Source organism: Salvelinus alpinus, chromosome 21 (assembly GCF_045679555.1).
Source record: "Salvelinus alpinus chromosome 21, SLU_Salpinus.1, whole genome shotgun sequence".
NCBI lineage: Eukaryota > Metazoa > Chordata > Actinopteri > Salmoniformes > Salmonidae > Salvelinus > Salvelinus alpinus.
The window spans coordinates 51,329,505-51,353,005 of record NC_092106.1 but is presented as its reverse complement, the minus strand read 5'-3'; the positions used below and the strand labels follow the sequence as shown (position 1 = coordinate 51,353,005).

General features: G+C 44.1%; 1 protein-coding gene across 6 annotated transcripts in view; it reads right to left on the bottom strand.

The window, feature by feature from the left end:
- Positions 1–246: 246 nt before the first annotated feature.
- fndc3a (fibronectin type III domain containing 3A) overlaps positions 247–23,501 on the bottom strand; it is a 206,337-nt gene continuing 183,082 nt past the window's right edge. For all 6 annotated transcript variants that reach the window (XM_071358146.1, XM_071358147.1, XM_071358149.1 and 3 more), the window contains 3 exons: positions 20,331–20,497; positions 18,501–18,631; positions 247–5,325 (listed from right to left, as the gene is read on the bottom strand). In XM_071358146.1, coding sequence (XP_071214247.1) covers positions 5,014–5,325; positions 18,501–18,631; positions 20,331–20,497 — 610 coding nt within the window. In that variant the 3' untranslated portion in view covers positions 247–5,013. The remainder of the gene's footprint in view (positions 5,326–18,500; positions 18,632–20,330; positions 20,498–23,501) is intronic.

Here is a 23,501-nt window from a genome sequence, read left to right as displayed (position 1 = left end):
CAGGGGCTCTGTGGGGTCTGTTTGTCCGTCCCCAGTCCACGACCAGGTGGTTGGTCGTTGGGACACTGTCTGGGGGCCCACATGCCGGTCACCGTGGTCCTGTCCCGGGGGTCAAGATGCAGGTCGGGGGACACAGTGGTCGTCCCGGGGGTCAAGATGCAGGTCGGGGGACACTGTGGTCCTGTCCCGGGAGGGGGGGTCCACAAAAATGTAGAGGAAAACGTGACAAATCAAGACAAGGTGAAATTAAGAATTATAAATCTTTATTGTGCATGGATCTTTGTAGATATCATGGCTATACAGACACACTTTAGATACATACTTATGATTCTACATTATAATTCCCATAACGAACATTTGAAAGTGATATGTCTGGTACCGGTAGTATTTATAGTATAACAAATTTTCATTTTGGAATGTACGGTGTATGAGGTAACTGCAAACATTAAAATTACATAAAAATGGTCTCATTTTTTTTGTGTGTGCATATTTTAATTATCTTATTTTTGTAGTGTTTTGTTTCGTCTCTCTCTCAGCCCGACAGGTAGTAGCTTGACCTGCCACCACGCTGAGCTGTTTACAATGGCACACGATGCAATCACTATCAAAAATAGGAATTTAATTCTTTAAAAACGACAAAGAATTAAGACATCAGAAATCAAAAGATGCCTGGTCGACCAAATCAATGTAATCCCCCCCCCCCCCGAAAAAAACGTTATGCAAAGTACCTGTATCATCAGCTTTATAATTGTTGCAACAGCCAGAATCATATTTGTCCATAACAAAACACAACACTAGACTACTTACTGCCTGATCACAGACTACATTGATTAGCTCGCATAACTCGGCAAATCGGTTACAAAGACTTGGAACACACAGAGAGAGAAAAAAAAAGGGACATACTCATTTTTATGCCATTTTTTACCCGGTGGGCGGGGTTATACGTAACGGGGCGGTGTGGGTGTCAAAGTGTAAGGACTGTCCGATGCGCGTCCACGTTCAACCGAGAACCCTGCGCCTGGTCATAACTTCTTAAACCGACAACACCATGGTGGATCTATACTTTCATATTAGGACATCATTTGGCTTCATTTGAACTAACGATAGCTAGCTACAAAGAGGCTGGAGAAATTGGTCCCAAAAGTCAACGGATGTGTGACGTGAAGTTTAGCTTGCTAGCCGACCAAAAAAACGTTAAATGGATGTGGCTATCAAGACAATCTACTAGATTTATCTAATTTCACTGCGATTGGTTAGTCAACATGCAATTGTACCTGTATACTGTCAATCACAGGGATTAAATTATTAGCGTTTCGATTGAACAAGATCAGATTAATTGAGCCTTTGCCCTCAATCCTTTTCAGTGACTCGTGTCAGCATGTTGTCAATGTTTCTCAGTTTAGCTAGCATATTTTAAAGGATTCTGTATTTTATTTGATAGAATTCAGGGGAAGGTCATGTCATTTGTTATCGATTAAAATGTAAGTATTTCGGAATTTACGTATTGAATTAGACTACGTGTCAATTAGATTCTCTCACACACGCATTCGGTTGCAGCGTTACTTCATTCGTTAAACTGATGGATTTTGGATGTCCTCGGTCTTCTATATTTGTTGGAGAGCAACTACACCATATTGTCCAAACTACACCATATTGTCCACCAACCACACCAGATTATCCTAGAGGAGTACTTAAACACCCAGCCTCATTGAACATTCCCTTACTTTGAGTGACTTATCTCTCGACTTTAAACAATGAAATTCAAATACAAAAATAATTTTGGTTTAACTTCTTTCCATTCTGTGGCAGCATGAAATAACATAACGTGAATTCAGCGATGCCATTCCTTTACTTCTTTATGGCTCCCTGATGAAACCGTAAGATCCATCACAAGAGAATACTGGAGGAAAGACAGTGGTTTAATGTGATTTTGTCGTGTAGTGTACGCGCCCTGCACTGGTAAACCTGTAGCGGTGCGTTGAATAGATTCCACCATCCAGACTTGAGAGCGAGTGCTCAGCTGGGTCTCTATACCCATATTGCGCGCTGAAATCTACAACCCCCCCCGTGACGTGTAGCACCATGCACCGGGTGAAATGGCGTGAAGGAAGTGTGTGTCCGCAAAAAAGAAAAAAGGCCAAACTTTAGATCAACAGGAAGTACGAGTTAACACAGCTCTGATCTGCGGTAGTTTTTACTTTTCACGGTTTATGATTATTAAGCTATGTAGGTGTTTTCTTATTTTCTCTGGACATAGTTTATAATACCATATACTTCAATCTTATAAAAAAATAGATATTCACATGAATGACTCTGATGTAAAGAAATCAAAATAAATCAGAAACGTTGATATCCTCCAAATACTATTATTTAATTTCATCATGATTATTATACGTATTATATGTTTACTAACATCAAATCAATATTGCTAAAAAATGAAATAAACAAAAACAAATTGTGTTTTCTAAAATAAAAATAATAAAAATAAAAAATAAACTTCAGCGAAATTAAGAAAATGCATCCAAGTTTATTTGTTTTCTTTAATCCTCTGAAAACAACAAACTGGTCTGATACCGACGGGAGAAAAAGCATCTGTTGTTACTATGAGAACACATCATGTGGAAGGTACTAGAACTTTTTTTAAAACACCCAAAACACCAGTAGGGCTTGTACAATCTGAAAATACGTAGTTCTATAAAATGGATAACAAAACCAAGACACATTCAGTCAAGGTTTCCTCTTTCACTTAAGGTGCAAAATGAAGTCGTGAAAAAAACAAAAAACAAAGAGAGAGAATAAGGATAGTAAGGGAAGTAGATGTTTTGTGCTGAAGAACAAAAAAAAACAAAAAAAGATTCTGCATGATTGTAAATACAAGCTACAGTATAACTATATGATAGTAAAAAATAATTAGAATTATTCATCATCATAATCATTGTGTTAGTTTGGTTTTATGTTATATTTTTCCCTAAACTCTACTTCTGAGCGATTCATTTCTCCAACTACTAACCGGTCCGTGTGTCTTCACTATACAAAAATATACTAACATTTCTCCAGTCGACTTTTGCATCCCTACACATTCCGAACATCAACAAAGTTGGAAAGTGCTAAATGAACGTTCTATAATGCAAACAAGAATTTGGATATCTATTCGTCCTCTCTATTTAACCCTTTAAATAAACTGCAGAAGGTGTGGTGAGGCCACTTCCCCTTTCCGAGGTATCTCTGTGGTACATCTGACCTCTGACCCCCCCATCCCCTCACCCAGCCACTTCCTAACTGTTGCCGTGTTCACATGCTAAATCTGAGTTATCGGAAGCTCCTAGTTCCCAGTTGGAAATTTCACTTGAATGACCTTCAAGTCAGAATTACAAGCGGGGAAACTGAGAAAATGTTGTTCCTGGGGGTTGAGACATTTCACCTTGAACCTTTTCAACCAAAACAAATGACAACAAATGAGTTTGACAATTACAACCTTATTAATTTGGATAAACGTAGCTAGTCTGACCATATTGTCAACGTTAAGCAAGCTAGCTAACTTTATTATAAGCAAATGTTAGCAAGCCTATCAAGCTAGCTTGAATCTAAATCAGTTGAATAATTATTCTGACTTCAAAAGCACTTGAACACAAATCTTGCCCAGTTTCCTATTTCCCACGAGCACGTGAAGCCAGGTCACTGTGGCACACCCTACACCTGTGCATCCGGACATGCACTTCTGTGCAAAACACTGGCCAAATCAGGTCCCAGGTTCTAACAGCACATAGGCTATATAATATCAACCTACATACTAACATAGTTTCATACCGGCCCCTTTTAAACTCCGATATAAATAAATGAATAATCTATACATATATATGGTCGGACACGTACATGGTGAGTGAAATTTATTTTAACCGTATATCCCTGCTCCTTCATTATCCATTCTGTACAGGTTAACCAATCACAATGAAGTATAGAGACTCACAGTGGAGGTGTCATAATACCCATAAGACCTAGCGGTCAAACAGGGTAATGGTTCCAATAGTTTGTCCACCATAAATTTTTTCCACATAGGGGATTTTAGAAACACTTAAAATGAAGGGCTGTGTTTTGTGTAGGCTTAGCCTGGCGTGACGTTTTTGATACCCGTGTAAATCTCTCTGGGACTTTTATCAATATATTTCTGCTCCATTTTACTCTCAGATGTGAAAATGCTAATTATAGTCAAAGTAGACATCATGCAAAACTACAAATCCCAGCATGCTCCTGCACCTCATCTCTAGCTGACAACTTTGTTAACAGGTATTGTGTCAATTTAATACTTGCATAAGACAGTTGTCAGAATTGTCCATTTATTTATTTTTTTGACAATTTATTAATGACTACATTTAGCTAACATTAGATAGTTAATACAGAGATTCGTACCTTCGCCTCGATTCGTCAGTCTCGTCCAGATCATCATGGTATTTGTAGTTCTTTATGATAGCCACATTAGCAGCTAATTAGCATTTAAGTTTTGCATGGTAAATACAGGCAAATACATTGACAAAGGTCACCTTGTCTGAAAGAGATTTACACGGTTATCAAAAACGTCACGCCAGGCTAAGCCTACACAAAACACAGCCCTTATTCTAAGTGTTTCTAAAATTCCCTATGTGGAAAAATGAATGGTGGAAAAAATATTGGAACCATTACCCTGTTTGACCGCTAGGTCTTATGGGTAATTATGACTCATAATGTGGTACTCTATTCTGTGCAGGGTAACCAACCACAGCGGAGTCTTGATAAACATTGAGAGGCTTCTGTAAAGGGAGGTGAGGGAGGGGAAGACAGGAAGGTATCATAGCAATACATTATATCATTTCCTCCTGGACTCCCTCCCTCTGCTATAATCATAATCACACAGAGGTGACAACAGAAATAAACTACAACATCGACAGGAAATGAAAGCTGTAACCCTGCAGCTTGGAGGAGAAGGAAGGGAGGAACAAAGGAGGAGGAGACGGAGGAGAGAAACACGGGAGATACAGCTCACTTGATAACAAAGTACTGGATGATGAAAGCGATGAGGATGGAGATGACTGCGCAGAGCATAATGATGAGAGCAGCCCACTGCTCATCTGTTAGGGGCCTGGCGGGGTCAGCTCCAGCCCGGGGGCCCACACTGCTCACACTGCCCGCTGACAGCTCACTGCGCTGGGGGGAGAGCGTCACCGTGGGGCTGTAGGGACCACTCAGCTCTGGAGCATCCTGGCACTGGCGGATGGCACACACCCTGAAGCGGTACTCACTGTTGGTCTGCAGGCCGGGCATCTGGTAGGACGTGGCAGAACCTTTATACACCTGGAGGAGAGAGAGAAGAGAGGTTAGAATACACCTGGAGGAGAGAGAGAAGAGAGGTTAGAATACACCTGGAGGAGAGAGAGAAGAGAGGTTAGAATACACCTGGAGGAGAGAGAGAAGAGAGGTTAGAATACACCTGGAGGAGAGAGAGAAGAGAGGTTAGAATACACCTGGAGGAGAGAGAGAAGAGCGGTTAGAATACACCTGGAGGAGAGAGAGAAGAGAAGACAGCAAGAGCGAGGAGAGAGGAGACAGTGAGAGAGACAGCGAGAGAGAGAGAGAGAGAGAGAGAGAGAGAGAGAGAGAGAGAGAGAGAGAGAGAGAGAGAGAGAGAGAGAGAGAGAGAGAGAGAGAGAGAGAGAGAGAGAGAGAGAGAGAGAGAGAGAGAGAGAGAGAGAGAGAGAGAGAGAGAGAGAGAGACAGCGAGAGACAGCGCGAGACAGCGCGAGACAGCGTGAGACAGCGTGAGACAGCGTGAGACAGCGTGAGACAGCGGAGACAGCGCGAGACAGAGGAGACAGCGCGAGACAGAGGAGACAGCGCGAGACAGAGGAGACAGCGCGAGACAGAGGAGACAGCGCGAGACAGAGGAGACAGCGCGAGACAGAGGAGACAGCGCGAGACAGCGCGAGACAGAGGAGACAGCGCGAGACAGAGGAGACAGCGCGAGACAGAGGAGACAGCGAGAGAGAGGGAGAGAGAGGGAGACAGAGGAGACAGTGAGAGAGAGGGAGAGAGAGAGGGAGAGCGCGAGGGAGAGAGACAGCGAGAGAGAGGGAGACAGCGAGAGAGAGGGAGAGAGAGAGGGAGAGCGCAAGGGAGAGAGACAGCGAGAGAGAGGGAGAGAGAGGGAGAGAGAGACAGCGAGGGAGAGGGAGAGAGAGAGGGAGAGAGACAGCGAAAAGAAAAGGACAACCAGTGAAGAACAAACACCATTGTAAATACAACCTATATTTATGCTTATTTATTTTCCCTTTTGTACTTTAACTATTTGCACATCATTACAACACTGTTTATAGACATAATATGACATATGAAATGTCTTTATTCCTTTGGAACTTTTGTGAGTGTAATGTTTACTGTTCATTTTTTATTGTTTATTATCTATTTCACTTGCTTTGGCAATGTTAACATATGTTTCCCATGTCAATACAGCCCTTTGAATTGAATTGATACAGGAAAGAGAGAGGTAGAGAGGAAAGGGAGGTTAATATACAGGAAGGAAGTAGGAGGGAGACAGAAGACATGGTCTGCCTCTGTAGCTTGGAGGCCTGTGATTGGATAGAGTGATGAAAGGACAAAGCTCTGTGTAAAATGGCAGACACGTACCGCTTCCTTATTTAATTTGGATGTCATATCCAGGCAGATTAGCGTCAGCCAGCAGCCTCTGAGTCCACCATTACCATAGCCATTACTGTTATGGCTTTTCAACCTCTGCCATAATGTGGATTCAGATCCATCTATCTAATAGTACTCAGAGGGTTTTCTTTAATGGAACCCTCTCTGTAATGGTGTACCGCAGGGCAGCTCTCTTGGCCCTCTACTCTTTTCTATTTTTTACCAATGACCTGCCACTGGCATTAAACAAAGCCTGTGTGTCCACGTATGCTGATGATTCAACCATATACGGGTCAACAACCACAGCTAAATGAAGTCACTGAAACCCTTAAAGAGTTGCAGTCAGTTTTAGACCGGGTGGCCGGTAATAAACTAGTCCTGAACATCTCTAAAACATTGTATTTGGTACAAATAATTCCCTAAGTTCTAGACCTCAGCTAAACCAGGTAATGAATGGTGTGGCTGTTGAACAAGTTGAGTAGACTAAATAACTTGGTGTTACCTTAGATTTTAAACTGTCATGGTCAAAACATCAATGGCTGTCATCCAGGCAAAGGGTGGCTATTTGAAGAATCTCAAATATAAAATATATTTTGTTTAACACTTTTTTGGTTACTACATGGTTCCATATGTGTTATTTCATAGTGTTGATGTCTTCACTATATTTTTACTGTTTACTACATTGTAGAATAAAAGAAAAACCCTTGAATGAGTAGGTGTTCTAAACCTTTGGACCGGTAGTGTAGATGAAGGGGAGGAGTCAGGTTAAAGTAGTGTAGCTGATAGACACATACTAGAGGCCTTCACGGATCCACCTGTACTCGAATACCTGAGACCCAATCCGGGACCAGAGCGGTTCCGGATCCACAGGTCTGGGTCTGATCTGACATGATTGTCACGGGTCTCGGGTATGTGTAATTTTAACTGACTTGTCTGGACGGGCCCACTCAGATCCCAACACCACTGCTGCAATAGAGGAAATACTACCATTTATGTTCTTGCTTTTCAGGACAGTGGAGCGTGTAGCCTGTTGGCCAATCATGAGTCAAAGCGGCAACATCCTACAGTCAGAGACTCGTGTGTGGCAAAAGTTAGGAGATATCTAACCAATGGAAGATGGAATTAAAATGATGGAATTAAAAGTTAAAAGGAGAAGAATAGGCTACAATGACTAAGAGACAACAGGTAGGCTGCTACTTCATATTCTGGATGGAGTTGTTGTTATTTGTAACTGTAGGACGCACTACAGCCTCAATTAGCCTAGCTAGCGCTTAACTGACTTTTCCTGGTTTGATGCAGTCAAGACTGGTACTACGGAATCATATGGATGACAAATAACCTAGCTATGGCAGCTGTTAGTCTACAATAGCTTGAGTTGGCTCGGTCGGTTGCGGCCTGGCTCTCCCTCCTCCCCGTGTCACTCACTCACAGTACGGCCCCTCCCCGCCTGCTAGAGCCTCGCCTCTCTCCCTCCTCCTTTATCAGCTCCGGTTAATAAAGTAGCATAAAAAAATATATACTTTTCTGCTGCCTCCCTCACTCAGATCGGACCGAGTCTGGACGGAACGGTCTCTATATAAAAAAATATTTATGAATATCGGGTCTGAGTGGGAAAGCCCCAGGTCCATTTCGGGAAACAGGTCCAACTTTTACATTAGACCTCTAATGCACACATAAAACACTATATGCACATGTTTTGAAATGTATGTTAAAATAAAATACAAATTACTGCATGTTGGCCTGCTAAGAGTTACTGCTGAGCCCACCATTACTCCTGGTTGGCCTGCTAAGAGTTACTGCTGAGCCCACCATTACTCCAGGTTGGCCTGCTAAGAGTTACTGCTGAGCCCACCATTACTCCTGGTTGGCCTGCTAAGAGTTACTGCTGAGCCCACCATTACTCCTGGTTGGCCTGCTAAGAGTTACTACTGAGCCCACCATTACTCCTGGTTGGCCTGCTAAGAGTTACTGCTGAGCCCACCATTACTCCTGGTTGGCCTGCTAAGAGTTACTGCTGAGGCCACCATTACTCCTGGTTGGCCTGCTAAGAGTTACTGCTGAGCCCACCATTACTCCTGGTTGGCCTGCTAAGAGTTACTACTGAGCCCACCATTACTCCTGGTTGGCCTGGTAAGAGTTACTGCTGAGCCCACCATTACTCCTGGTTGGCCTGCTAAGAGTTACTGCTGAGCCCACCATTACTCCTGGTTGGCCTGCTAAGAGTTACTACTGAGCCCACCATTACTCCTGGTTGGCCTGCTAAGAGTTACTGCTGAGTCCACCATTACTCCTGGTTGGCCTGCTAAGAGTTACTGCTGAGCCCACCATTACTCCAGAGGTTGGCCTGCTAAGAGTTACTACTGAGCCCACCATTACTCCTGGTTGGCCTGCTAAGAGTTACTACTGAGCCCACCATTACTCCTGGTTGGCCTGCTAAGAGTTACTACTGAGCCCACCATTACTCCTGGTTGGCCTGCTAAGAGTTACTGCTGAGAAGAATGGAGAGGGAGGCTAGACACCTGTGGTCTCCTCAGGGATCAACATCCGTCATCATAACGATGCCTTTAGACAGAGGAATCACCATCCGGTCTGATGAAGATCTCCTACAGCTGCGCTAGACTGGCACAACAGATCACCTCCATCTATTGTGTCGCTGATTTGCATAATGTAGTTGTACAGCAGAGTGGTCACCAACCTTTTCTGAGTCGAGAACACTTCCTGATGCAGATCTACCGCTTGGAATTTTTTATTTAATTTAAACGTGACTTAAAACCGTAAACCTATGCAACATTAAGCTATTAAACACAGTTCTGTAAGCAGTGAGGTTTGTGCAGTAAGGATTTAGGACCAGTACATTATCACTGCATATTGGCTACGCTTGAATTGCCCTGCCAATGGTGTTCTTCTCAGATCCTTTGGAAATGATGTAAATGTTTTGGTATATGATCACACTGGTAATATGTTAATGGTCAGTCTGAGGTGACGGAGCAGGGGTGAGGCTACCTCTCACCCGACTCGCTGTCCCTCCGCTCTCTCACCCGACTCGCTGTCCCTCCGCTCTCTCACCCGACTCGCTGTCCCTCCGCTCTCTCACCCGACTCGCTGTCCCTCCGCTCTCTCACCCGACTCGCTGTCCCTCCGCTCTCTCACCCGACTCGCTGTCCCTCCGCTCTCTCACCCGACTCGCTGTCCCTCCGCTCTCTCACCCGACTCGCTGTCCCTCCGCTCTCTCACCTGACTCACCCGCTGATGGTGAAACTCAAGTCACACTGCATTATTTCTCCCTCATGTACCAATTCATGTTGTTACTCCTTTGACCAGAGAAAGTGAAATAACGCTGATGATAACAACTCAAGCTTATAGATACACTGTTACTGATTACAGCTGCAGTGTTGGTTGTCCTCATTCATTACAGCTGCAGTGTTGGTTGTCCTCATTCATTACAGCTGCAGTGCTGGTTGTCCTCATTCATTACAGCTGCAGTGTTGGTTGTCCTCATTCATTACAGCTGCAGTGCCGGTTGTCCTCATTCATTACAGCTGCAGTGTTGGTTGTCCTCATTCATTACAGCTGCAGTGCCGGTTGTATTCATTCATTACAGCTGCAGAGCCGGTTGTCCTCATTCATTACAGCTGCAGAGCCGGTTGTATTCATTCATTACAGCTGCAGAGCCGGTTGTATTCATTCATTACAGCTGCAGTGTTGGTTGTCCTCATTCATTACAGCTGCAGTGCCGGTTGTATTCATTCATTACAGCTGCAGTGCCGGTTGTATTCATTCATTACAGCTGCAGTGCTGGTTGTCCTCATTCATTACAGCTGCAGTGTTGGTTGTCCTCATTCATTACAGCTGCAGTGCTGGTTGTCCTCATTCATTACAGCTGCAGTGCTGGTTGTCCTCATTCATTACAGCTGCAGTGTTGGTTGTATCCATTCATTACAGCTGCAGTGTTGGTTGTATCCATTCATTACAGCTGCAGTGTTGGTTGTCCTCATTCATTACAGCTGCAGTGTTGGTTGTCCTCATTCATTACAGCTGCAGTGTTGGTTGTCCTCATTCATTACAGCTGCAGTGCCGGTTGTCCTCATTCATTACAGCTGCAGTGTTGGTTGTCCTCATTCATTACAGCTGCAGTGTTGGTTGTATTCATTCATTACAGCTGCAGTGTTGGTTGTCCTCATTCATTACAGCTGCAGTGCTGGTTGTCCTCATTCATTACAGCTGCAGTGCTGGTTGTAGTCATTCATTACAGCTGCAGTGTTGGTTGTCCTCATTCATTACAGCTGCAGTGCTGGTTGTCCTCATTCATTACAGCTGCAGTGCTGGTTGTCCTCATTCATTACAGCTGCAGTGCCGGTTGTCCTCATTCATTACAGCTGCAGTGTTGGTTGTCCTCATTCATTACAGCTGCAGTGTTGGTTGTCCTCATTCATTACAGCTGCAGTGCTGGTTGTATTCATTCATTACAGCTGCAGTGTTGGTTGTCCTCATTCATTACAGCTGCAGTGCCGGTTGTCCTCATTCATTACAGCTGCAGTGCCGGTTGTCCTCATTCATTACAGCTGCAGTGCTGGTTGTAGTCATTCATTACAGCTGCAGTGTTGGTTGTATTCATTCATTACAGCTGCAGTGTTGGTTGTATTCATTCATTACAGCTGCAGTGCCGGTTGTATTCATTCATTACAGCTGCAGTGTTGGTTGTATTCATTCATTACAGCTGCAGTGCCGGTTGTATTCATTCATTACAGCTGCAGTGTTGGTTGTCCTCATTCATTACAGCTGCAGTGTTGGTTGTATTCATTCATTACAGCTGCAGTGCTGGTTGTCCTCATTCATTACAGCTGCAGTGTTGGTTGTCCTCATTCATTACAGCTGCAGTGCTGGTTGTATTCATTCATTACAGCTGCAGTGCCGGTTGTATTCATTCATTACAGCTGCAGAGCCGGTTGTATTCATTCATTACAGCTGCAGTGTTGGTTGTATTCATTCATTACAGCTGCAGTGTTGGTTGTATTCATTCATTACAGCTGCAGTGCCGGTTGTATTCATTTATTACAGCTGCAGTGTTGGTTGTATTCATTCATTACAGCTGCAGTGTTGGTTGTATTCATTCATTACAGCTGCAGTGCCGGTTGTATTCATTCATTACAGCTGCAGTGCTGGTTGTCCTCATTCATTACAGCTGCAGTGTTGGTTGTCCTCATTCATTACAGCTGCAGTGTTGGTTGTATTCATTCATTACAGCTGCAGTGCTGGTTGTCCTCATTCATTACAGCTGCAGTGTTGGTTGTCCTCATTCATTACAGCTGCAGTGCCGGTTGTATTCATTCATTACAGCTGCAGTGTTGGTTGTCCTCATTCATTATAGCTGCAGTGCTGGTTGTCCTCATTCATTACAGCTGCAGTGTTGGTTGTCCTCATTCATTACAGCTGCAGTGTTGGTTGTCCTCATTCATTACAGCTGCAGTGTTGGTTGTCCTCATTCATTACAGCTGCAGTGTTGGTTGTCCTCATTCATTACAGCTGCAGTGCCGGTTGTATTCATTCATTACAGCTGCAGTGTTGGTTGTATTCATTCATTACAGCTGCAGTGTTGGTTGTATTCATTCATTACAGCTGCAGTGCTGGTTGTCCTCATTCATTACAGCTGCAGTGTTGGTTGTCCTCATTCATTACAGCTGCAGTGCCGGTTGTATTTATTCATTACAGCTGCAGTGTTGGTTGTATTCATTCATTACAGCTGCAGTGTTGGTTGTATTCATTCATTACAGCTGCAGTGCCGGTTGTATTCATTCATTACAGCTGCAGAGCCGGTTGTATTCATTCATTACAGCTGCAGTGTTGGTTGTATTCATTCATTACAGCTGCAGTGTTGGTTGTACTCATTCATTACAGCTGCAGTGCCGGTTGTATTCATTCATTACAGCTGCAGTGTTGGTTGTATTCATTCATTACAGCTGCAGTGTTGGTTGTATTCATTCATTACAGCTGCAGTGCCGGTTGTATTCATTCATTACAGCTGCAGTGTTGGTTGTATTCATTCATTACAGCTGCAGTGCCGGTTGTATTCATTCATTACAGCTGCAGTGTTGGTTGTATTCATTCATTACAGCTGCAGTGTTGGTTGTATTCATTCATTACAGCTGCAGTGCCGGTTGTATTCATTCATTACAGCTGCAGTGCTGGTTGTCCTCATTCATTACAGCTGCAGTGTTGGTTGTCCTCATTCATTACAGCTGCAGTGTTGGTTGTATTCATTCATTACAGCTGCAGTGCTGGTTGTCCTCATTCATTACAGCTGCAGTGTTGGTTGTCCTCATTCATTACAGCTGCAGTGCCGGTTGTATTCATTCATTACAGCTGCAGTGTTGGTTGTCCTCATTCATTATAGCTGCAGTGCTGGTTGTCCTCATTCATTACAGCTGCAGTGTTGGTTGTCCTCATTCATTACAGCTGCAGTGTTGGTTGTCCTCATTCATTACAGCTGCAGTGTTGGTTGTCCTCATTCATTACAGCTGCAGTGCCGGTTGTATTCATTCATTACAGCTGCAGTGTTGGTTGTATTCATTCATTACAGCTGCAGTGTTGGTTGTATTCATTCATTACAGCTGCAGTGCTGGTTGTCCTCATTCATTACAGCTGCAGTGTTGGTTGTCCTCATTCATTACAGCTGCAGTGCCGGTTGTATTCATTCATTACAGCTGCAGTGTTGGTTGTATTCATTCATTACAGCTGCAGTGTTGGTTGTATTCATTCATTACAGCTGCAGTGCCGGTTGTATTCATTCATTACAGCTGCAGAGCCGGTTGTATTCATTCATTACAGCTGCAGTGTTGGTTGTATTCATTCATTACAGCTGCAGTGTTGGTTGTACTCATTCATTACAGCTGCAGTGCCGGTTGTATTCATTCATTACAGCTGCAGTGTTGGTTGTATTCATTCATTACAGCTGCAGTGTTGGTTGTATTCATTCATTACAGCTGCAGTGCCGGTTGTATTCATTCATTACAGCTGCAGTGCTGGTTGTCCTCATTCATTACAGCTGCAGTGTTGGTTGTCCTCATTCATTACAGCTGCAGTGTTGGTTGTATTCATTCATTACAGCTGCAGTGCTGGTTGTCCTCATTCATTACAGCTGCAGTGCTGGTTGTCCTCATTCATTACAGCTGCAGTGTTGGTTGTCCTCATTCATTACAGCTGCAGTGCCGGTTGTATTCATTCATTACAGCTGCAGTGCTGGTTGTCCTCATTCATTACAGCTGCAGTGTTGGTTGTCCTCATTCATTACAGCTGCAGTGCCGGTTGTATTCATTCATTACAGCTGCAGTGCTGGTTGTCCTCATTCATTACAGCTGCAGTGTTGGTTGTCCTCATTCATTACAGCTGCAGTGCTGGTTGTCCTCATTCATTACAGCTGCAGTGCTGGTTGTCCTCATTCATTACAGCTGCAGTGCTGGTTGTCCTCATTCATTACAGCTGCAGTGCCGGTTGTATTCATTCATTACAGCTGCAGTGCTGGTTGTCCTCATTCATTACAGCTGCAGTGTTGGTTGTCCTCATTCATTACAGCTGCAGTGTTGGTTGTATTCATTCATTACAGCTGCAGTGCTGGTTGTCCTCATTCATTACAGCTGCAGTGCTGGTTGTACTCATTCATTACAGCTGCAGTGCTGGTTGTCCTCATTCATTACAGCTGCAGTGCTGGTTGTCCTCATTCATTACAGCTGCAGTGTTGGTTGTCCTCATTCATTACAGCTGCAGTGTTGGTTGTCCTCATTCATTACAGCTGCAGTGCTGGTTGTCCTCATTCATTACAGCTGCAGTGCTGGTTGTCCTCATTCATTACAGCTGCAGTGCCGGTTGTCCTCATTCATTACAGCTGCAGTGTTGGTTGTATTCATTCATTACAGCTGCAGTGTTGGTTGTCCTCATTCATTACAGCTGCAGTGTTGGTTGTATTCATTCATTACAGCTGCAGTGTTGGTTGTATTCATTCATTACAGCTGCAGTGCTGGTTGTATTCATTCATTACAGCTGCAGTGTTGGTTGTCCTCATTCATTACAGCTGCAGTGCTGGTTGTCCTCATTCATTACAGCTGCAGTGCTGGTTGTCCTCATTCATTACAGCTGCAGTGCTGGTTGTAGTCATTCATTACAGCTGCAGTGCTGGTTGTCCTCATTCATTACAGCTGCAGTGTTGGTTGTATTCATTCATTACAGCTGCAGTGTTGGTTGTCCTCATTCATTACAGCTGCAGTGTTGGTTGTATTCATTCATTACAGCTGCAGTGCTGGTTGTATTCATTCATTACAGCTGCAGTGCTGGTTGTATTCATTCATTACAGCTGCAGTGTTGGTTGTCCTCATTCATTACAGCTGCAGTGCCGGTTGTCCTCATTCATTACAGCTGCAGTGTTGGTTGTCCTCATTCATTACAGCTGCAGTGTTGGTTGTATTCATTCATTACAGCTGCAGTGTTGGTTGTCCTCATTCATTACAGCTGCAGTGTTGGTTGTATTCATTCATTACAGCTGCAGTGCTGGTTGTATTCATTCATTACAGCTGCAGTGCTGGTTGTATTCATTCATTACAGCTGCAGTGTTGGTTGTCCTCATTCATTACAGCTGCAGTGCCGGTTGTCCTCATTCATTACAGCTGCAGTGTTGGTTGTCCTCATTCATTACAGCTGCAGTGTTGGTTGTATTCATTCATTACAGCTGCAGTGTTGGTTGTATTCATTCATTACAGCTGCAGTGCTGGTTGTATTCATTCATTACAGCTGCAGTGCTGGTTGTATTCATTCATTACAGCTGCAGTGCCGGTTGTCCTCATTCATTACAGCTGCAGTGCCGGTTGTCCTCATTCATTACAGCTGCAGTGTTGGTTGTATTCATTCATTACAGCTGCAGTGCTGGTTGTATTCATTCATTACAGCTGCAGTGTTGGTTGTCCTCATTCATTACAGCTGCAGTGCCGGTTGTCCTCATTCATTACAGCTGCAGTGTTGGTTGTCCTCATTCATTACAGCTGCAGTGTTGGTTGTATTCATTCATTACAGCTGCAGTGTTGGTTGTATTCATTCATTACAGCTGCAGTGTTGGTTGTCCTCATTCATTACAGCTGCAGTGTTGGTTGTATTCATTCATTACAGCTGCAGTGCTGGTTGTATTCATTCATTACAGCTGCAGTGCTGGTTGTATTCATTCATTACAGCTGCAGTGTTGGTTGTCCTCATTCATTACAGCTGCAGTGCCGGTTGTCCTCATTCATTACAGCTGCAGTGTTGGTTGTATTCATTCATTACAGCTGCAGTGTTGGTTGTCCTCATTCATTACAGCTGCAGTGTTGGTTGTATTCATTCATTACAGCTGCAGTGTTGGTTGTATTCATTCATTACAGCTGCAGTGCTGGTTGTATTCATTCATTACAGCTGCAGTGCTGGTTGTATTCATTCATTACAGCTGCAGTGTTGGTTGTATTCATTCATTACAGCTGCAGTGTTGGTTGTATTCATTCATTACAGCTGCAGTGCTGGTTGTATTCATTCATTACAGCTGCAGTGCTGGTTGTATTCATTCATTACAGCTGCAGTGTTGGTTGTCCTCATTCATTACAGCTGCAGTGTTGGTTGTCCTCATTCATTACAGCTGCAGTGTTGGTTGTATTCATTCATTACAGCTGCAGTGTTGGTTGTATTCATTCATTACAGCTGCAGTGCTGGTTGTATTCATTCATTACAGCTGCAGTGCTGGTTGTATTCATTCATTACAGCTGCAGTGCCGGTTGTCTTCATTCATTACAGCTGCAGTGTTGGTTGTCCTCATTCATTACAGCTGCAGTGTTGGTTGTATTCATTCATTACAGCTGCAGTGTTGGTTGTATTCATTCATTACAGCTGCAGTGCTGGTTGTATTCATTCATTACAGCTGCAGTGTTGGTTGTCCTCATTCATTACAGCTGCAGTGCCGGTTGTCCTCATTCATTACAGCTGCAGTGTTGGTTGTCCTCATTCATTACAGCTGCAGTGTTGGTTGTATTCATTCATTACAGCTGCAGTGTTGGTTGTATTCATTCATTACAGTTGCAGTGCTGGTTGTCCTCATTCATTACAGCTGCAGTGCTGGTTGTCCTCATTCATTACAGCTGCAGTGTTGGTTGTATTCATTCATTACAGCTGCAGTGTTGGTTGTCCTCATTCATTACAGCTGCAGTGTTGGTTGTCCTCATTCATTACAGCTGCAGTGTTGGTTGTCCTCATTCATTACAGCTGCAGTGCCGGTTGTCCTCATTCATTACAGCTGCAGTGCCGGTTGTCCTCATTCATTACAGCTGCAGTGCCGGTTGTATCCATTCATTACAGCTGCAGTGCTGGTTGTCCTCATTCATTACAGCTGCAGTGTTGGTTGTCCTCATTCATTACAGCTGCAGTGTTGGTTGTATCCATTCATTACAGCTGCAGTGCTGGTTGTCCTCATTCATTACAGCTGCAGTGTTGGTTGTCCTCATTCATTACAGCTGCAGTGCCGGTTGTATTCATTCATTACAGCTGCAGTGTTGGTTGTAGTCATTCATTACAGCTGCAGTGTTGGTTGTATTCATTCATTACAGCTGCAGTGCCGGTTGTCCTCATTCATTACAGCTGCAGTGCTGGTTGTATTCATTCATTACAGCTGCAGTGTTGGTTGTATTCATTCATTACAGCTGCAGTGTTGGTTGTATTCATTCATTACAGCTGCAGTGCTGGTTGTATTCATTCATTACAGCTGCAGTGTTGGTTGTCCTCATTCATTACAGCTGCAGTGCCGGTTGTAGCGTGAGTGGAAGTAGGGAGAACATTTTATGGTTTATTAAAGTGCAGTAGCGGTGCGTTGGTAAAATAATTGGGGAAGCCAAGACCCCCCCCCCCCCCCCCCAACCTGCAAAACAGCCACATTACAACCTATGTGTTGTGATAATATCGTTGTTTGTGCTATAACCTGTTAGTTCATATGCCTTGACACATTGATATAGAGGCCTAAAGGCCGAGACAATTAGAAGACAGTGGCAGAATAAATTCAACCACACCTTTGTTTTATCACAAAACCAGAGAGCAACTTCTGTCCAGTGAAGTCCACAAAACATATTACATGTAACCAACAGTTACATGACCTACAGCACGGTCAAGCAAGGTCATGTTTCTGACATGTTCGCACCACTAAACTACTATTGATTTAGAACTACAGAGAGTTACCGCAAGTCACAAAGACAACAGGAAATGCCTCCGCTATTCCAACACCATCAAATCACCTCTGATTAGTCTAATACAGTGACAACTAAAAGATACCAAAAACTATTTAGTCCAGTCAACGCTAGTTAAATATGATGTGGCTGTCCGTGGTACTGATTTCTCACGTGTGAGCGCGCGCGCTTTCGTGCGTAAGTAGAAAGACTTGAAGAGAAATACCAATGCCCTCCTCCTCTCGTTCATGTTGATGAAACAGTCTCTCACTCTGTCATTACAGTACACGCTTTTAGTTCTTTGTTGTCCTCGGCTACCTAGCCTAACTTCCATTCACGGGCAACGTTAGCTAGTTAACATTAACCTTCTACAGGTCTCTGGGGCTGCTGGGTAGGCCGGAGTCGTTCTACCTTCAGGAATGCCTTGGACATCGACCAGCTGATGGCGATCCACCGGTTGGTGACCACTGTTGTACAGCGATGACTTAAGACAGTGACGTGACTTCATGGACAAGCTAACGTGGTATGACTTCAGTGGGGTGCTACACATTGACAATAGCTGTGGTGAGTTTCCCCCCCATCCAGTGCTACATAAATCACATCCCTTCTCATTCTTCTTACCTGTTTGTACTCAGAGTTACCCATCATGCTTTGCACTGTGTAGATGATGGGGTCTCCCTTCATGGGCAGCAGGGGCTCCCAGCTCACTTCACAGACTGAAGACATGTCCTCCACACGCTCCACTCGTGGAGCTACAGAGAGAGAGTACAACACACACAAGGATTAAGACTGAAAGGTGCTGACAGGTGAGGACAGTGAGGCTGAAAGGTGAGTCAGGAGAAAGGTGAGAAGAGGTGAGTCAGGAGAAAGGTGAGAAGAGGTGAGTCAGGAGAAAGGTGAGAAGATGTGAGTCAGGAGAAAGGTGAGAAGAGGTGAGTCAGGAGAAAGGTGAGAAGAGGTGAGTCAGGAGAAAGGTGAGAAGAGGTGAGTCAGGAGAAAGGTGAGAAGAGGTGAGTCAGGAGAAAGGTGAGAAGAGGTGAGTCAGGAGAAAGGTGAGAAGAGGTGAGTCAGGAGAAAGGTGAGAAGAGGTGAGTCAGGAGAAAGGTGAGAAGAGGTGAGTCAGGAGAAAGGTGAGAAGAGGTGAGCCACAGAGGAATAAAGGTCAGTTCAGAGTCCAGGTGAGAACAGGAGAAATAAACAGGAGAAATAGAAGTGGAATGAGGAGGTGAAGGTCTATACATTACAGAGGTGAGGTGAGAGGATGGGACAGGAATGGGGAGGTGAAGGCCTATACATTACAGAGGTGAGGTGAGAGGATGGGACAGGAATGGGGAGGTGAAGGCCTATACATTACAGAGGTGAGGTGAGAGGATGGGACAGGAATGGGGAGGTGAAGGCCTATACATTACAGAGGTGAGGTGAGAGGACGGGACAGGAATGAGGAGGTGAAGGTCTATACATTACAGAGGTGAGGTGAGAGGATGGGACAGGACTGGGGAGGTGAAGGCCTATACATTACAGAGGTGAGGTGAGAGGATGGGACAGGAATGGGGAGGTGAAGGCCTATACATTACAGAGGTGAGGTGAGAGGATGGGACAGGAATGGGGAGGTGAAGGCCTATACATTACAGAGGTGAGGTGAGAGGATGGGACAGGAATGGGGAGGTGAAGGTCTATACATTACAGAGGTGAGGTGAGAGGATGGGACAGGAATGGGGAGGTGAAGGTCTATACATTACAGAGGTGAGGTGAGAGGATGGGACAGGAATGGGGAGGTGAAGGTCTATACATTACAGAGGTGAGGTGAGAGGACGGGACAGGAATGGGGAGGTGAAGGTCTATACATTACAGAGGTGAGGTGAGAGGACGGGACAGGAATGGGGAGGTGAAGGTCTATACATTACAGAGGTGAGGTGAGAGGATGGGACAGGAATGAGGAGGTGAAGGTCTATACATTACAGAGGTGAGGTGAGAGGATGGGACAGGAATGGGGAAGTGAAGGTCTATACATTACAGAGGTGAGGTGAGAGGACGGGACAGGAATGGGGAGGTGAAGGTCTATACATTACAGAGGTGAGGTGAGAGGATGGGACAGGAATGGGGAGGTGAAGGCCTATACATTACAGAGGTGAGGTGAGAGGATGGGACAGGAATGGGGAGGTGAAGGTCTATACATTACAGAGGTGAGGTGAGAGGATGGGACAGGAATGAGGAGGTGAAGGTCTATACATTACAGAGGTGAGGTGAGAGGATGGGACAGGAATGGGGAGGTGAAGGCCTATACATTACAGAGGTGAGATGAGAGGATGGGACAGGAATGGGGAGGTGAAGGTCTATACATTACAGAGGTGAGGTGAGAGGATGGGACAGGAATGGGGAGGTGAAGGTCTATACATTACAGAGGTGAGAGAACGTGTGGAGGACAGAGGGGCTGAAAAGAGAGAGATGTACCTTTAATAGGGGCGGGTGGCGAGCGGGGGGTGGTGAAGGTGTAAACGGTGGAGAAGGGGCCTTGGCCCGCCTCGTTCAAGGCCTGGATGCGGAACATGTACGAGGTAGACTCATTGAGCCGCTGGACTTTGTGAGTGTGGCAGGGCCCTCTGTACAGGGAGACAAACCTGGAGAGGAGAGAGGGGAGGGGACGACAGGGAGAAAGGTATAAAACAGGTCTTGTCTGCCAGTCTCCTTATTTGGACAAGGCAACACATTTAGTTGGAACCATTTCCAACACTTCACTAAAACTGAAGGTTACAGCTTCATATTAAAACCTTTCAGTCTGTCTGCATCATATTAACACCTTTCTGCCTGTCTGCATCATATTAACACCTTTCTGCCTGTCTACATCATATTAACACCTTTCAGCCTGTCTGCATCATATTAACACCTTTCTGCCTGTCTGCATCATATTAACACCTTTCTGCCTGGCTGCATCATATTAACACCTTTCAGCCTGTCTGCATCATATTAACACCTTTTAGCCTGTCTGCATCATATTAACACCTTTCAGCCTGTCTGCATCATATTAACACCTTTCTGCCTGTCTGCATCATATTAACACCTTTCAGCCTGTCTGCATCATATTAACACCTTTCTGCCTGTCTGCATCATATTAAAACCTTTCTGCCTGTCTGCATCATATTAACACCTTTCAGCCTGTCTGCATCATATTAACACCTTTCTGCCTGTCTGCATCATATTAACACCTTTCTGCCTGTCTACATCATATTAACACCTTTCAGCCTGTCTGCATCATATTAAAACCTTTCTGCCTGTCTGCATCATATTAACACCTTTCAGCCTGTCTGCATCATATTAACACCTTTCTGCCTGTCTGCATCATATTAACACCTTTCTGCCTGTCTGCATCATATTAACACCTTTCTGCCTGTCTGCATCATATTAACACCTTTATGCCTGTCTACATCATATTAACACCTTTCTGCCTGTCTGCATCATATTAACACCTTTCTGCCTGTCTACATCATATTAACACCTTTCAGCCTGTCTGCATCATATTAACACCTTTCTGCCTGTCTGCATCATATTAACACCTTTCTGCCTGGCTGCATCATATTAACACCTTTCAGCCTGTCTGCATCATATTAACACCTTTTAGCCTGTCTGCATCATATTAACACCTTTCAGCCTGTCTGCATCATATTAACACCTTTCTGCCTGTCTACATCATATTAACACCTTTCAGCCTGTCTGCATCATATTAACACCTTTCTGCCTGTCTGCATCATATTAAAACCTTTCTGCCTGTCTGCATCATATTAACACCTTTCTGCCTGTCTACATCATATTAACACCTTTCAGCCTGTCTGCATCATATTAACACCTTTCTGCCTGTCTGCATCATATTAACACCTTTCAGCCTGTCTGCATCATATTAACACCTTTCTGCCTGTCTGCATCATATTAACACCTTTCTGCCTGTCTACATCATATTAACACCTTTCAGCCTGTCTGCATCATATTAAAACCTTTCTGCCTGTCTGCATCATATTAACACCTTTCAGCCTGTCTGCATCATATTAACACCTTTCTGCCTGTCTGCATCATATTAACACCTTTCTGCCTGTCTGCATCATATTAACACCTTTCTGCCTGTCTGCATCATATTAACACCTTTCTGCCTGTCTACATCATATTAACACCTTTCAGCCTGTCTGCATCATATTAACACCTTTCTGCCTGTCTGCATCATATTAAAACCTTTCTGCCTGTCTGCATCATATTAACACCTTTCTGCCTGTCTACATCATATTAACACCTTTCTGCCTGTCTGCATCATATTAACACCTTTCTGCCTGTCTACATCATATTAACACCTTTCTGCCTGTCTGCATCATATTAAAACCTTTCTGCCTGTCTGCATCATATTAACACCTTTCTGCCTGTCTGCATCATATTAACACCTTTCAGCCTGTCTGCATCATATTAACACCTTTCTGCCTGTCTGCATCATATTAAAACCTTTCTGCCTGTCTGCATCATATTAACACCTTTCTGCCTGTCTGCATCATATTAACACCTTTCAGCCTGTCTGCATCATATTAACACCTTTCAGCCTGTCTGCATCATATTAACACCTTTCTGCCTGGCTGCATCATATTAACACCTTTCAGCCTGTCTGCATCATATTAACACCTTTTAGCCTGTCTGCATCATATTAACACCTTTCTGCATCATATTAACACCTTTCAGCCTGTCTGCATCATATTAACACCTTTATGCATGTCTGCATCATATTAACACCTTTCTGCCTGTCTGCATCATATTAACACCTTTTAGCCTGTCTGCATCATATTAACACCTTTCTGCATCATATTAACACCTTTCAGCCTGTCTGCATCATATTAACACCTTTATGCCTGTCTGCATCATATTAACACCTTTCTGCCTGTCTGCATCATATTAACACCTTTTAGCCTGTCTGCATCATATTAACACCTTTCTGCCTGTCTGCATCATATTAACACCTTTCTGCCCGTCTGCATCATATTAACACCTTTCTGCCCGTCTGCATCATATTAACACCTTTCTGCCTGTCTACATCATATTAACACCTTTCTGCATCATATTAACACCTTTCTGCCCGTCTGCATCATATTAACACCTTTCTGCCTGTCTGCATCATATTAACACCTTTTAGCCTGTCTGCATCATATTAACACCTTTCTCTCTGTCTACATCATATTAACACCTTTCTGCATCATATTAACACCTTTCTGCCCGTCTGCATCATATTAACACCTTTCTGCCTGTCTGCATCATATTAACACCTTTTAGCCCGTCTGCATCATATTAACACCTTTCTGCCTGTCTGCATCATATTAAAACCTTTCTGCCTGTCTGCATCATATTAACACCTTTCTGCCTGTCTACATCATATTAACACCTTTCTGCCTGTCTGCATCATATTAACACCTTTCTGCCTGTCTACATCATATTAACACCTTTCTGCCTGTCTGCATCATATTAAAACCTTTCTGCCTGTCTGCATCATATTAACACCTTTCTGCCTGTCTGCATCATATTAACACCTTTCAGCCTGTCTGCATCATATTAACACCTTTCTGCCTGTCTGCATCATATTAAAACCTTTCTGCCTGTCTG